Raw genomic sequence first — 14,058 nt, forward strand, 5'->3', positions numbered from 1 at the left:
TTTCATTTTGAGCAAACACAAACTGAAATTTCCACAAGAGCAGAAAGGGTTAGTGTGCAGGATCTAGTTGCAACACAGAGCTTTCATTCAGATCTTTTTCTCTTTCTGACAAGGATTTTATGAGACTAGTCAGTTAATGAAGTAGTTGATGAAGTCATGGCTGTATCCCCCACCCTCACCCCATGTCCACTTACTTGAGGGCTGTTACATCCCTGCCAGCTTTGTAGCTAGAATTTATTCCAGCTATTTCAACTACATTTTTATCCATAGAGTTCTCCTGTTATCTGAGATGGGGCAAAAGGTTACACATGAGAGAACTTTTTCAGTGGTTGCCCCCAGGCTCTGGAATATGTGAAGGTAAGGCAAGAACATTTCTGATCTTCTTCCTCTAGACACTGTTCACTTGCTTAGATAGGAGAAGTGGAAAGACAGTGATCACCAGGAGGAAGGAAAGCAGGATGGGGGTGTTCAGGGGTTAGCACTGGGGTCCCTGCTGAGTGTGGGCCTCAGCAGATGCACAGTGAGCCCTGACACCACCTCATTGGGACCTGGACTTCAGTAGATATTCAATGAACGCCTGGTACTTACTAGGAGCCACATTTCAATAATCTCACTCTTCAGTGGTTTGATAGACTGTTTACTATTATAAACTGGGTAACCAGGACAGGAAGGAGCTGCAGAAATGACTGCTGGAAGGTGCAAATGTGGATTGTTTGCAACAATCAAATCTTGGCACACATAGTTTTTGTATAGGCCCACAATAAGAAACAAATTCCAACTCTATTATCAGGTAAGCTGCTTTGGTAAATGGTGAATTTAATGCCAAACACCCACGAGGCACAAGAATAGCTGGATTAACAACTCTAGTGTCATGCTGTCAACTGCTGTTTATTTAAATTAAAATGTCACTACCCAGAAATAAATGAGGTAGCTACAAAGCTCCGGATTTCTGTCACTCAGCGTCTTCACAAGCTGGATAATAAAAACGATTCTGTTTCATTTGTGCTATATTGCTTCCTAGGAGATTAGGTTCCGTTACATCATTCAACACAACTCCAAACTGAATGATGGACAAGGCAGGCACTGTGGATCCAGATTTCTAGGATAGGGTAGAGGAGTTGTTCAACATTTCTCTCCCTTATATGCCCGGGCCTCTTCTATTCTCCTTTCCACCTTGTTCCTGCCTTATTTCACCCATTCTTAAACAGTTTTTCTAAGAAAGTGTGAAATATCATGATCCCACAACTTCTACTTATACCAGAGAGATTGTGAACAATTCTGTCTTAAAAAGGCTCCATTTTCCCTTTTTATCTAAATCCAGAACAATTGTGGCCATTTTTTTTTTTTGGGGGGGGTAGATATGTCTGTTCATGTGACCTGCACAATGGGTAGATTTAATGGCAGGCTAGTGGTTTCAAGCCTTGCCCCTGAATTATATACCCATTCAGTCAGCCATGTAAATAGACTCATCTTGTTCATAAACCATAGATGTTTAGGCTTGGCCATGCAGAAAGCACGCAAACAATTCCTGATCATGTGCAGACAGCCTACATTCAGTCTCTGCATGTGTAAGATCTGCTCATGTCATTAAATGAACACATGGAGATTGGAGTGATGTTCAAGTCATCTTCATTCTCCTTCATTCTCAGTATGTTGATTGTGCGAACAGAGCTCATGTCACAGTAGCACAGACAGCAAGAAATGTGCAACTAAATCATTCCTTGAGTGTAGAGCAGGAGAGATTATCAGGAGCGCAAGCCTGACTCTGCCTAACTACTCTCCTCCACTTCCTGTCTAGGAATACCATAAACTCCCATTCCCTCTTACAGGTGTGGGGAACCTTTTTCAGCCTGAGGGCTGCATTCCATTCTGGAAAGCTTTGCAAAATCCACGTACCAGTGGTGGACAAGACCAGAGGCAGAAACTGGTGAAGAAATTAGCCTGTTGTTTACCTTTGTACACTAGACTATTTTCTAACACATTTGCACACTTCTCCCTATGTGCCATCGAGACAAGCAAGAGACATTATCAGAGTTCAAGGACACATTCCAGCTAGACTTGTGATGTGAAGTAGGGCCTTGGAGAGGTATGGCCTATAGAAAGTTCTGAGGGCCAGATAGAGAGGCATGGGAGGCCACATTTGGGCCTGAGGTTCCTGTAGCTGCCCAGGGTACATATGGTACCCTGATCACTGGCCATGTTGACCCTGGGAGAATGAGGCCAAAACATCTGGAGAGAGTTGTGTTGGCTACTCATGGTCTATACAGTACCAAGTGACTCGCTTGGTCTAAGTATAAGATACCTTCCTATTTTCAATTTCACACGTAATCAGGGAAAATATTTAACTCACATTAACAGACAGGGAACAGGGAAGGTTTTTTGGGGTCAGGGCAAACCCACTATACAGTGTGGACAACAGAGAAATATTTACTTTTCCGGTTTTTCCATTTTCACACAAATAGGCTTCATTCCCTGATGCAAGTTCGGGAGCGTTGTCATTTACATCGAGAACTTTGATAGCAACAGGCACTCGAGATATTTGACTGGGGTTTCCTAAGAGAAGAAAAACACAGTGTGGAAAAGAAGAAAAAAGAGAGGTAAGCACACTTCATTTCATACTAATGACATAAAGGACCCAAGGTAGACAGACAGTTCTGTGCTGAAAGCTTGCTGGGCCTTTTCTGCTTCCAATAATTGGGCTGCTTTATCCAATGGCCAAGGGGGAAAGATAAAGAAGAATGGGCAGCAGTTTCACAAAAGGGAGACAGCAAATAAATCCTTATTGCAAACAGCGTTTGTTGGAGATTAGCTTGATGAAGACCTTCTTGGACTAAATTGGTAGATTCTTTTTTCTGATGAAGTTTGCATTGTTTTATTGATAAAGGGCATTCTGCATGGGGAAAAGAGGCTGTAAACAACCAAGATTTATTTTGTTGCTTATCTTTGCCATTTTACTCTATTAGCCAGCCTGACTGCACATCTATTATTTCAGCTTGGCAAAAAAAGGGGGGCATGGGGGAGAAAGACAATCCAACTCTAATCAGATTTTGTAAGAAAAGTGAAGAGTGGAATTGATGTAGGTAACAGAAGAAAGAAGAGAGAGTACATTTTGATATTATGCAAGAACACAAGTTCATTAATCTCATCCAGAAATGTTGTTTTGAATTGAAATATTTGTTCATTAAGGTTCTGTAAAGTCGAAATAAAAGCTTTGACCCCCATTAATAGCTATAATTTATCACATCTCTCTTTATAGCCCAATTGCTAGATATATTTACTCAGATGTATGTCTTAATTTTAGTCCATGGATGTATTCCCACATAAAATCTTGATCAGTTCATCCTAGTTTATACTTATTAACAGTAGTGAGGGACCTCTGATCCATGGGCTAATTAGGTTATTAAGCTATTGGAATGTGTTGTAGGTGGTAAGATTGACTATTTCTGTTACAGAAGGAGTAAAAAAAGACAGTTTGTGCCCACCATAACTACATGAGACTTTGATTGGAATAAATGGGCAACAGCTTTCTTAACTTAGTAAGATCTGCAATGAGCAAAATCCAATTAGCCGCAAGCTAACAAACCCTTAATGCTGGTTCCTGACGTTCAGGCAAAAGCTAGGAAAATAAATATCCTGCTATCTATCTAGCATGGGTGATTCCATCATGGCTTTGAACACAAGGGCAGAAGGCAGGGTGGGTAACCTCCAGTCTACAAACTAATATTTGCCGGCCAAGAGGCTCAAGTTGATCCATGAGGCCATTTTCCCCAAGCCTTACCCACATGCCCATTAGCTGATGTGATTTGCGACACCATCTGATGGGCAAGAGCATGGGGCAATATCCTGCATTGGCTGTGTGTGCCTGTTCCCAGAAAGGAACAGCAGCACACACCCAAAGCAGCAGGATTTCACCCTCTGCTTAGCAACTTATACATTCTGGAGAGGGCAACAGAAGATGCTTGTTTTTAGCAGGTCAGGCTATTTGCCTGTTCAGTATTGTGCATTCTGATTATTAGATGCTGTAGACTGCAAGCTGAACCTTCTGTATGCTAATCATCTGTCTTGCCACTGAACTACAGTCCCTCATTCTAGAGCCCTCATTAGTTCTAATTTGATTAGTTCTAAGGAGAGGATAGTGTAAGTACATGCTAGTGAGTCATTGTCTGCCTTTCCTTTCTTTTTAGGAATATTAGAAAGGTGCACCATGACAAAGAGTGAGAACTCTGTATACTTGGTCATCATAATATGCAATGTATCACATTGGTCGGCAAGATTTCATGCAATTAATTGCCTTCATTGATGCACCATGAATATGTTTAACATGGAACAATAATGTACTTCTTGCTGAGGGTGAGGAGGGGAATTAAGTTGCATGCAAACTGAGTATTCAAAACATTTCAAAAGCATTTTCTTTATCTAAAGTTGATAAAAAAAATACATAAACAATGAATGCATTGGTTTCTTAGTGCCAAGTGTCACATTTAAACACTAAAGATTTCCTTTTATCTAAATTAACGGAATGATGGTGGTTCAAATTTTATAGACATTACAGAGGAATGTAATTAATTAGATAAGCTTCTGAAGAAATTATTCATGCCTCTTGTGACTGGCCCCAAAATGTTTGTCTTTCATCTGAAATACAAACATTAAACCTAAAGATATTATAATTAGAAACTTGATGAGAATTCACTTTAAGAATTAATTTGCTAAACACTAGAGAAGAACTTGCTGAGTATAGAAACCTCCAAAAGGGGATACCCCTAGATAGCTGCACACTGCATACAACAATCATAATGGATTTATTTGTTTTGTCCATGAACTACAGGCTCTAAGAAATTCTAGGGATTGATGTTCTACAGCTCTAATGGGGAGTATGTGGTCCACTTGTGGGACTCCAGCTCCCATCAGCCCCAGTTAGAATGGCCAATGGCCAGAGATGAGAGGAGTTTTAACATCTGGAGGACCACAGGCATGGGCATAGCCCATGGGCATAGGGAGGTAGGCTTCATGTTAGGGGGAGCAGAACCTCAGTTAGTTAAGCATTTTTTTTTACTTACTTGATCTACGGGGGTAGCTGCCCCCTCTCCTCCACATTGGCTATGCCCATGACCATAGGTTCCCCATCTTTGACCTACAGTCTGCAAAGTAGGTACATAGAGCATGTAAAATAGCATGTTGAGCCACTTCCAACCTAACCCAGTTGATTACATCACTCCATATTGTGGAGGGGGGAATATCTTTAAAATGTTCCTTATTAAAAGCAGCTCACGTGTAGTAAGTAAGCAGAGCAAGGAGAGCATTAGACTGAGTATTTCTCACAGGAAGCACTTGCAGTCTGATCTAGTAATGCTGAATTTAAGGGTTTGGGCTGGATCCTGATATGGCTTAAAACTAAGATAGCTGTACCCATGCAACTGAACAATTATAAGTGGTGCTATCCCTCAAAACATGAAATGTTATATGCAAACCCAGTACTTCCAAATAAACATGTTTAGAATTAGTAAATTCTAAAAGAGACCCACCAAAAGAAATCCATGTACTTATCACTTGCTGGATTATGAACCACAGTCATAAATCAGACTCACACTGCACAGTGCTTTAAATAGGAAGACCACCCCATTGGATTTTGATACAATTTTTTAAAGCATTAAATCAGGGCCAGATTGTGATAAATAGGAACAGGTTTTCCAAAATGTTAAATGCACTGCTGATTTGGCTGCACGCTTCATTCCCCCTCCCCAAGCTCACAAAGTTCCAGTGTTAATATTTCCATTTGATACACATTTATCAAGATTGTATCTGATGGACCTAACAAGATAGCCTACCTGCACAGTAGCTTAATTTTATTCTGTACTGTTTTATGCTATTCTCCCTCCCACCCACCAATCCTCAGTGCAATCTTTAATCTGCAAAAAACAGAGTGCACTAAGCAATACAGAAGTGACATGTACAACAACATTACCTAATTTCAAGTACTGTGATAAAGGGTAAGGTTTCTGTGGGTGGCACATTAACAGAGAAAAACTAGAATTAGGGAACCTTCTGAAATTCTTCTTTTCTAAACTGGTTCTGAGAAAGTAGAAATTCCCCGTGCTTCATTCCCCCCCCCCAAAAAAAAATGGGGGGAGAGTGCTGTGCATGCACAATTTGCCCTTCAGATAACTTCATGATTTCTCCTTCTCTGCATTATCAATGTATGCATAGGTATTGACAAAGAACTGCAAAAGAAAAGCAGAAGACAGCAGATCATATTTACCACTATCTACATCATTACTTTTGTGTAGTGCTTTGCCAATGTGCAGGAGTGTGTTTTCTCACCACACACACAAAAAGAATCCTATGTGCAATTACATTAGGAATTACCGTATTTTTCGCTCTATAACACGCACCTGACCATAACACACACATTGTTTTTAGAGGAGGAAAACAAGGGAAAAAACATTCTGAATGAATGTGGATGTATCATTTTTGTGCTTCGTGCTGTGGCCACAGACATGTGATCTGATGGTGAATTTGGGGTGACCCAATGCAAAAATCCTGAGAATCCCTGTGGATCCATGCTTTGTAACCACGTTTTTGCACCATTGCAGCCCCAGGCAACAGTGGGTGCGTGATTTTTGGGGGGCAGGCTGTAGCCATGGACATGCTATGTGATCTGATGGTGAATTTGGAGTGACCCAATGCAAAGATCCTGAGGATCCATGTGGATCCATGCTTTGTAACCACGTTTTTGCACCATTGCAGCCCCAGGCAACAGTGGGTGCGTGATTTTTGGGGGGCAGGCTGTAGCCATGGACATGCTATGTGATCTGATGGTGAATTTGGGGTGACCCAATGCAAAGATCCTGAGGATCCATGTGGATCCATGCTTTGTAACCACGTTTTTGCACCATTGCAGCCCCAGGCAACAGTGGGTGCGTGATTTTTTTGGTGCAGGCTGTAGCTATGGACATGCTATGTGATCTGATGGTGAATTTGGGGTGACCCAATGCAAAGATCCTGAGGATCCATGTGGATCCATGCTTTGTAACCACGTTTTTGCACCATTGCAGCCCCAGGCAACAGTGGGTGTGTGATTTTTGGGGGGCAGGCTGTAGCCATGGACATGCTATGTGCTCTGATGGTGAATTTGGGGTGACCCAATGCAAAGATCCTGAGGATCCATGTGGATCCATGCTTTGTAACCACATTTTAAGTGGGGAGGGAAGGAAAAACACAGAAGTGACAAGGAGCACGAGAGGGGTGTGCAGAGAAGCAGCTGGCTAAGAATGCAGGAGAGGGGTATAATGGGAGGGAGGAAAGGAAGGCAAAAGTTTCCCCCCCACCCACCCAAGCCAGCCAGCTCACGCTCTCTCTCTCCCACCTGCATGTTTTCCGGCTGCCTGATATATATATATATTTAATTGCCTTGACAGAAGAAAGCATTTTAACTGCATTAAGAACTATTTAGCAGCGAAACCTAAGCTTTGCCATCCCTTAAGAGGTACAGACACTGTAATCTTCCAGATCGCATGAATTTACAGGCAAAACACTGTTTAAGGATTTCATCCTTTTAAATGGAAGAAAGCATATTTGAATGCTGTGTGTCCTCAAAAACAAAAGCAAGAAGTCAAATCAGAATTTTAAGCTGAACCTGTAATCTCTCTTCCCTTCACAAACATTGTTCCCTCCGGAGCATGGAGAGGAATTAGAAGGAAGGACGCTCTGCTTTCCCCTTTGCATGCCTGGAGGGGAGGGGCTTTCCCTGCTCTTTGTTCCATTTGAGCAAACACAGCAACGAAACAGAGAGGGTGGGCAGTAAGACCCTGAGGCAGAATGCAGGAAAGCAGCCGCTTCCTCTTTTCAGGTTTCCCTTCTCCGAGACACGACTTGATTTTTGCCTGATTTTTGCCTCCACTCGCGCCATTCGGCTCCAGGGACCACACATTCGCTCAATAACACGCACAGACATTTCCCTTTCCTTTTTAGGAGAAAAAAATCTGCGTGTTATAGAGAGAAAAATACGGTATCACCTGTGTTCTTTTTGATGCTTCATCAATGCATTGGTTCAATTCATTGGTTATATATAGGGAAGACAAAAATGAACTAAAAAGTGCTGAAAACTGTCTCTGATTCAATTCTGGAATACTCCTATTTAACCAGGTTTGGGAAAACATCCACCACCACCACCCCTCCATGCTACATACAGAAGCTGAAAGGATGGGCAGTGGAATCTTACTTCAACATGGGCAATAGGACACTGTTTTCCACTGCAGCTGAGTGCAGCGAGCTGAAAACAGAGAAAGCTGAAAACACTTTTTGCTGTGTTGAAAGTCACCACTTCCTTTGGATCACCTTTCAAGGGTCATTATCAAATGAATGGCAATAACTCTTTATATAATCATGCACAGGTACATTCAACTCATGTGCAGCTCTATGTGCAACTTCCACTCCACCTGTATTCATAAGGAGAACAGTGGCCATCGTTTCCACCATAGCAACTTTATAGTCATTGTGATTAATAACCCAGAAACAGAAGACACATCACTTTCAGTAAGCAACTGAAACAAACTAGAATCATGACTCCTTCAGCTGATAACTAGCTATCAGGATTAAGGCAACACATGTTTCACTTGGTTTCTCTTCAGAAGCTAATACCTACATTTTCCTGAATGCCAGCAGCCCACCCTCTTTGCTCAGCAACCAATTTGACTTATTGGTTAGAGTGTCAGATGAAAAACTTTGGTTCAAGCCAATGCTCAGCCATGAGTCACTGGGTGACACTAACTGAGTCACCATCTCTCAGTCTAATCTTCCTCCCAGGATTGTTGTAAGATGGAAATGGGAGAGGGCAGCTATTTGTGCCATCCTAAACTCCTTGGAGAAAAGGGACAGCAAAAATTGAAATCTGTGAGCAGTGAAATCCTGTGCATGTTTATTCAGAAGTTCTATTGGGTTCATAGTCCGCAGCCACTAAACAGAACACATAAGCTCACATTTTAAACTGTGCTGTTATGGCTTTCATTCTCATTTCATTTCCAGGTTGGATAAAATTTAGAAGAATGGTATCACAGTGCTGAGACTGAGAATAGTATTTAAGCCCAGTGCATGTCGGAAGAGAGGACTGGGCACACTGCTTCCCATGGTGAAAGACTTGTGATCAATTTCAAAGGACAACACTTGTAAATCTATAAGCAGCTGTACTCCAATGATCTACAAGTCTGATTAAAGATGCTCAGGTTTTGTGCTGATTCACCTTCAGGGGTGATACACATCCTGCAAGGTCACTCACTCTGTGAGGGATTGATAGGCAATCTGGAACTACAGAGGCAAGGGTAAATTATAATTCCCTGGGAGACACAACAAACAGTTGCTTCATAAAATGCAGCGTCAGCCCAAAACATTTTGCTGTCAGAGTTGTAGGACAAGATGGTGACCTACTCCCATTTCCATGTCCTGAAACAGGCTGAATCGGTACCTGAATCATATATGGGTGATGAAGAAGATTGGGGGTGGGGAATGATACCTGCCACAATTCATTATCAGACCTCTTATGATCACTTTGCCATTATGTGGTCTCTTCTGTATGATTCAGGAATCAGGCCTTCAATGTGGTGGCACCTACCCTTTTGACCTCCCTCCCACTGCATGTCACTCAGAGGACAGCAACATGAAAACAGGCATTTCCAGTGGTGGCTCCCACCTTGTGGAATGCTCTCTCCAAGGAGGCATGCCTTTTTATCTTGGCTTCTAGCCCTTAATTTGGCATTTGTGACCTCCTTTAGGAGGGCAGCTTCAGTATCTATAATGGATTTGTTTTTGTATATGCAATTGGTTCCACTTTTATATATGAAATTCTTGAATATATATTTTACTGCTGATGTTTTGATGGTTAAATCATTTTGATGTATTTCATAGGAATAAATTCTATATATGTTTTCCAGAATGCCCTGGACAATGTGTCATTCCACAATGGTTTGCTCCAAAATCCTCCAGTCAGTAGCTGAAGCCCATAGCAGTATCTTTTCTTACTTGGGGGCTATTGTGATTAACCCAGGTAATAGCAAAAGCCTCCTAGCTATGAATCACAGTAGTTCTGTGGCCTCTGTTTTTGGCATCCTGGTATTCTAGATGATGCCAGAGTTCAGTTAGCCATGCTAGCAATGAGGCAGGAAATGCTTTAAAAGGCAAAACATGTGCTTTTAAAAATTATGGAGTATGAAAAAAATGTGAAATTCCAAAACAGTGAGATGCCCACCAGCCAAAATTCACAGAAAATGAAATGCATTTGCTGTTTTGCTTCCTCGTTGTAACAAACTATATTGTTTTTGCATGCCCTAAACAAGAGCACCACGTTCTATCTGACAGATGCTGTATAGTATGGACTTAGTCCCTGAAAATCAAGGTTCTGTCTCTTCATTTTATTTGGAACCAGGTATTGCCTGCAGCTCAGTGTTCAAATATCTGATTTATAAGATATAAGAATGCAGATGTCCATTTGGCAGCCCTTCTGCTAAAAAAAGTCAAAGGGGGAAAAAGCAAATTTCTCCTGACCTCAGGCTCATAGGCATTTTGCCAATGCATCACAAAATAGTAACTCCTCTCTCTCTCATGTGTGTGTGTGTGAGAGAGAGAGAGAGAGAGAGAGATTTTAGGAAATAGAAAATGCTTCAAACATATTAGCCCTGTTCAGGCATTCCTGAAAATAACAAATAATAATAAACCATCCAGTCCAGCCTCCTGCAATGCAGGAGTAAATACAGTTAGATAAACACAGTTAGAAGCCCTTTTCAGAACTACGCACTCGTCCCTTGGCAGGGATACACTCTATATTATTATTATTTCTTAAAGCATTCTGATAAGCCGCAGGGGATTTCCAGTCCTTTGCCAGACCATTGCCCTTTAAATAAGCTATGACCCCTACCATCAAGCACCACAGTGTCAGACAATCCCACCTCTTCACTGTTGAAGAGGATGCAATGGCTAGGCCAGGTGAAGGGAAAGGCTATGACACCCCACCCCACTCACTCCTGCAGAGACTGTGTTAACTTACATAATGGGCTATGTGAAGGTCAAGTTAATAGAAAAAATAATGTGAACATCATGAAATAAATAGCTGGAATGTTTTTTTCCTAAACAAGAAAAGGGGGTATTAAGGATACAGTGAACAAAGGGATATCAAAAATTATATTTCGGATTACTTTTAAATTATCTCTTTATTTCACCCTTTAGCAATAAGCACACAATCCTGCTGTACTCAACATAACACCTGCAGAATAAACAAACTCTTCCTTTTTACTTGACTGAGGGGAGAAATGATAGTTATCTTCAAATATCTAAAGTGCTGACACAAGGAAGATGGAACATGCTTGTTTTCTCTTGCTCGGGGGTGGGGGTGGGGTAGTACTCAAACCAATGGCATCCAGTTACAAGAAGGGAGATTCTGACTAAGCATCAGGAATAACTTTCTGAGGGTAAGAGCTGTTCAAGAGTGGAACAGATTCCCTCAGAAGGTTGTGGACACTCCTTCCTTGGAGGTTTTTAAGCAGAGGTTGGATGGGTATCTGTCATGGATGCTTTATTTGAGATTCCTGCATTGCAGAAGGTCACAGTAGATGACCCTCAGGGTCCCTTCTAACCCTACAGTTCTGTGGTTATATATGTTTTATTGCCAGGTGGATAGAGAACACAACTGAAACTGCCAGAGACTCTTGCTCGATATAAAAAGAATATTCTGGGTAAGAAGCTCTGAGACTTGGTCTGGAGATTTTATGGTAGTTTGTGAAAAATATGAGGCTCTGTGAAAGTCTGTGAGTGAAGTTGGATTATACTGCTGCCAGTAGATGGTGGTAATAGGGCCTTTCCTTGGTCTTGCTATGAAGATGGTGATAGGTGCAGTGGAAGTCTAGAAAACTGGCTGGAATAGCTAGGCCTCCAAGCAATGGTCCTTAACATGAAGGAAGGAGGCTTGGCCCTTACTCTCTGGTCAGAAGCTATCATTAGGCTCTTCCCCTAAGCCCTGCTGGGTCGCGCCATAAAGGGAATAGCTACATTCCAGAATTGCCCAGCCCCCTTTCTCCACAGGAAGACATAGGAGTCCCAGACTTAAACCAGGCACCCCAAGATCTATAGAGACCTATAGAGTAACCTGGGACATGGTGGAAGCTGGCCTGTGAAGTAACAGACCAGAAACAAAACAATACTTGCAGCAGACCAGATGTGAGCCAGTGGCTTCTGTGACCCCTTAGTTAGGCATGGGCCCACAGAAGATGTGAAACACCTCTTTTTTATGTGCGGCTTCCCCTGGGGTGCAGCACAAGCACATAAACGGATGCTTTAGCACCATCTCTCCTCCCTCCATCACAGGAAATTCTTGCAGTAAAACTTGCTAAATGGCAGTCAATTATACAAAGTGCAAGTTGGGAGTGAATAAGCAAAACTTCCATAAGAATGCTAAAGTTACTAGTAATTCTGTAGGGAACTGGAAAACAACACAGAAAAGTTAAAGCTATAAGTAAACTCTCTATGACATTATAATATATTTCCCCATGGGGAATCTGTAGGATAATTTTGTTGTATGTCTTTTGTTTTAATGTGTTCCCATGTTATGCTTTTTAAAAACCACATGACTTACAATCTATACATAACTTTTTTTTCTTTTGAGAATGTATAACATGGCACTTCAGTGATTGTATTTATATTCTTGGTAAACCATAAAGAGGCTTTTTGGCTTGCTGACAAAAAAGCATAAAACGATCTCACCGTCTTCATTTTAGACAATGCACTAGATATGAGGAATACTTGCCTGCCTGCCTGCCTGCCTGCCTGCCTCTCAATGTTTGTGCAACATGTCCTTGGATTTCTGTTGCTGGAAACCACTTCTGTGGCCATATGTAAAAGTTAGTAGTAACCGAATCAAAAGCTTGATTTTGGTATTATAAAACATGCAAGTTCTTTGGTTAGGAAGAACAGTGGTTGAGAGGGGATTTTTTGAGATGGGAAGGGCCTTTTACGTGTCAGCCTTATGTAATAAGTGCACCAGACTTTGCATACTGCAGGGTTGGGGGGGGGGGAGCCTAATTGCTTCCATGATGTATAAATAGCCATAGTCTATCACACTGACAGTTGAGACAAAATGGTGCAGGGATGATATACTCAGTACTGATGACAAAATTCACTTCCCTGTTGTTGTTGTTGTTGTTGTTGTTGTTGTTGTTGTTGTTGTTGTTGTTTTGGGGGTGGGGGTGGGCAATGACATGGAAACAGAATCAAAGTGTTCAGCCATTCAGAGAGGGGATAATGTGATGTCACATTCTGACTTGGCTTTGGTTATACTCAGTGACTCCTTCACATAACCAGATCTAATTTGCTCCAAAGCACTGCAATGCCTTTGCACTCATCTCTGCTTGCTGGGGCTACTTACTCCTAGGAAGAAAATATTGCTTTCAATGGCATCCATATAACAGGCAATTGAGGAATAAACAGGCAGAGAACAAACACTGATAGTGATCAATCTGAGCAAGTGTTTTCTTTATGACGTGTAGGGGGTGGGGAGAATACTTCAGCACTTGCAGAACACTCCTGTTGCCTCCAAAGTGGATCAGGGCGAACATCACTGCTCAGTGGATTCAATGGACATCCGCATCCCATAATGTCATTGGGAAATGACAATGGTAAACTTTTCAATAAAGCTTCAATCTCATTTCTGAAAGTGCAGGACTAGTGTAGAAAATAGAACAGCATTCTTTTATTTAAGCTGCAGTACTCAAAATCCACTTCATCTGGAAGAGTGCCATTAAAATCAATGAATTATACTTGAGTGGGTGGCTTGAGATATCAGCTGAACATTTTTTAAAATACTGGAAGTTTCTTTCTACCTATCCAATTAGTTTCTCTCAATTCTGGTTTCTCTGATGTCCCCTTTCCCTTCATGCATATTTTTTTTAAAAAAAAAAACAAAAACAAACAAAGAAAGAAAGAAATGTATTTGGCTTTAGAAAGGGAAAGGGGGTGTGAGAGAGAAATTGAGAGAGTGGGGAATGCATCTGTCAACTTAGTTTCTCCCCCCCCCCCACCTTT

The 14,058-nt window shown here is 41.6% G+C and overlaps 1 protein-coding gene across 6 annotated transcripts in view; it reads right to left on the reverse strand.

The window, feature by feature from the left end:
• CDH8 (cadherin 8) overlaps positions 1-14,058 on the reverse strand; it is a 236,779-nt gene that overhangs the window by 32,752 nt on the left and 189,969 nt on the right. For all 6 annotated transcript variants that reach the window (XM_081016514.1, XM_081016515.1, XM_081016513.1 and 3 more), the window contains one exon: positions 2,432-2,553. In XM_081016514.1, coding sequence (XP_080872640.1) covers positions 2,432-2,553 — 122 coding nt within the window. The remainder of the gene's footprint in view (positions 1-2,431; positions 2,554-14,058) is intronic.

Source organism: Podarcis pityusensis (genome assembly GCF_964106645.2).
Source record: "Podarcis pityusensis genome assembly, chromosome: 8".
NCBI lineage: Eukaryota > Metazoa > Chordata > Lepidosauria > Squamata > Lacertidae > Podarcis > Podarcis pityusensis.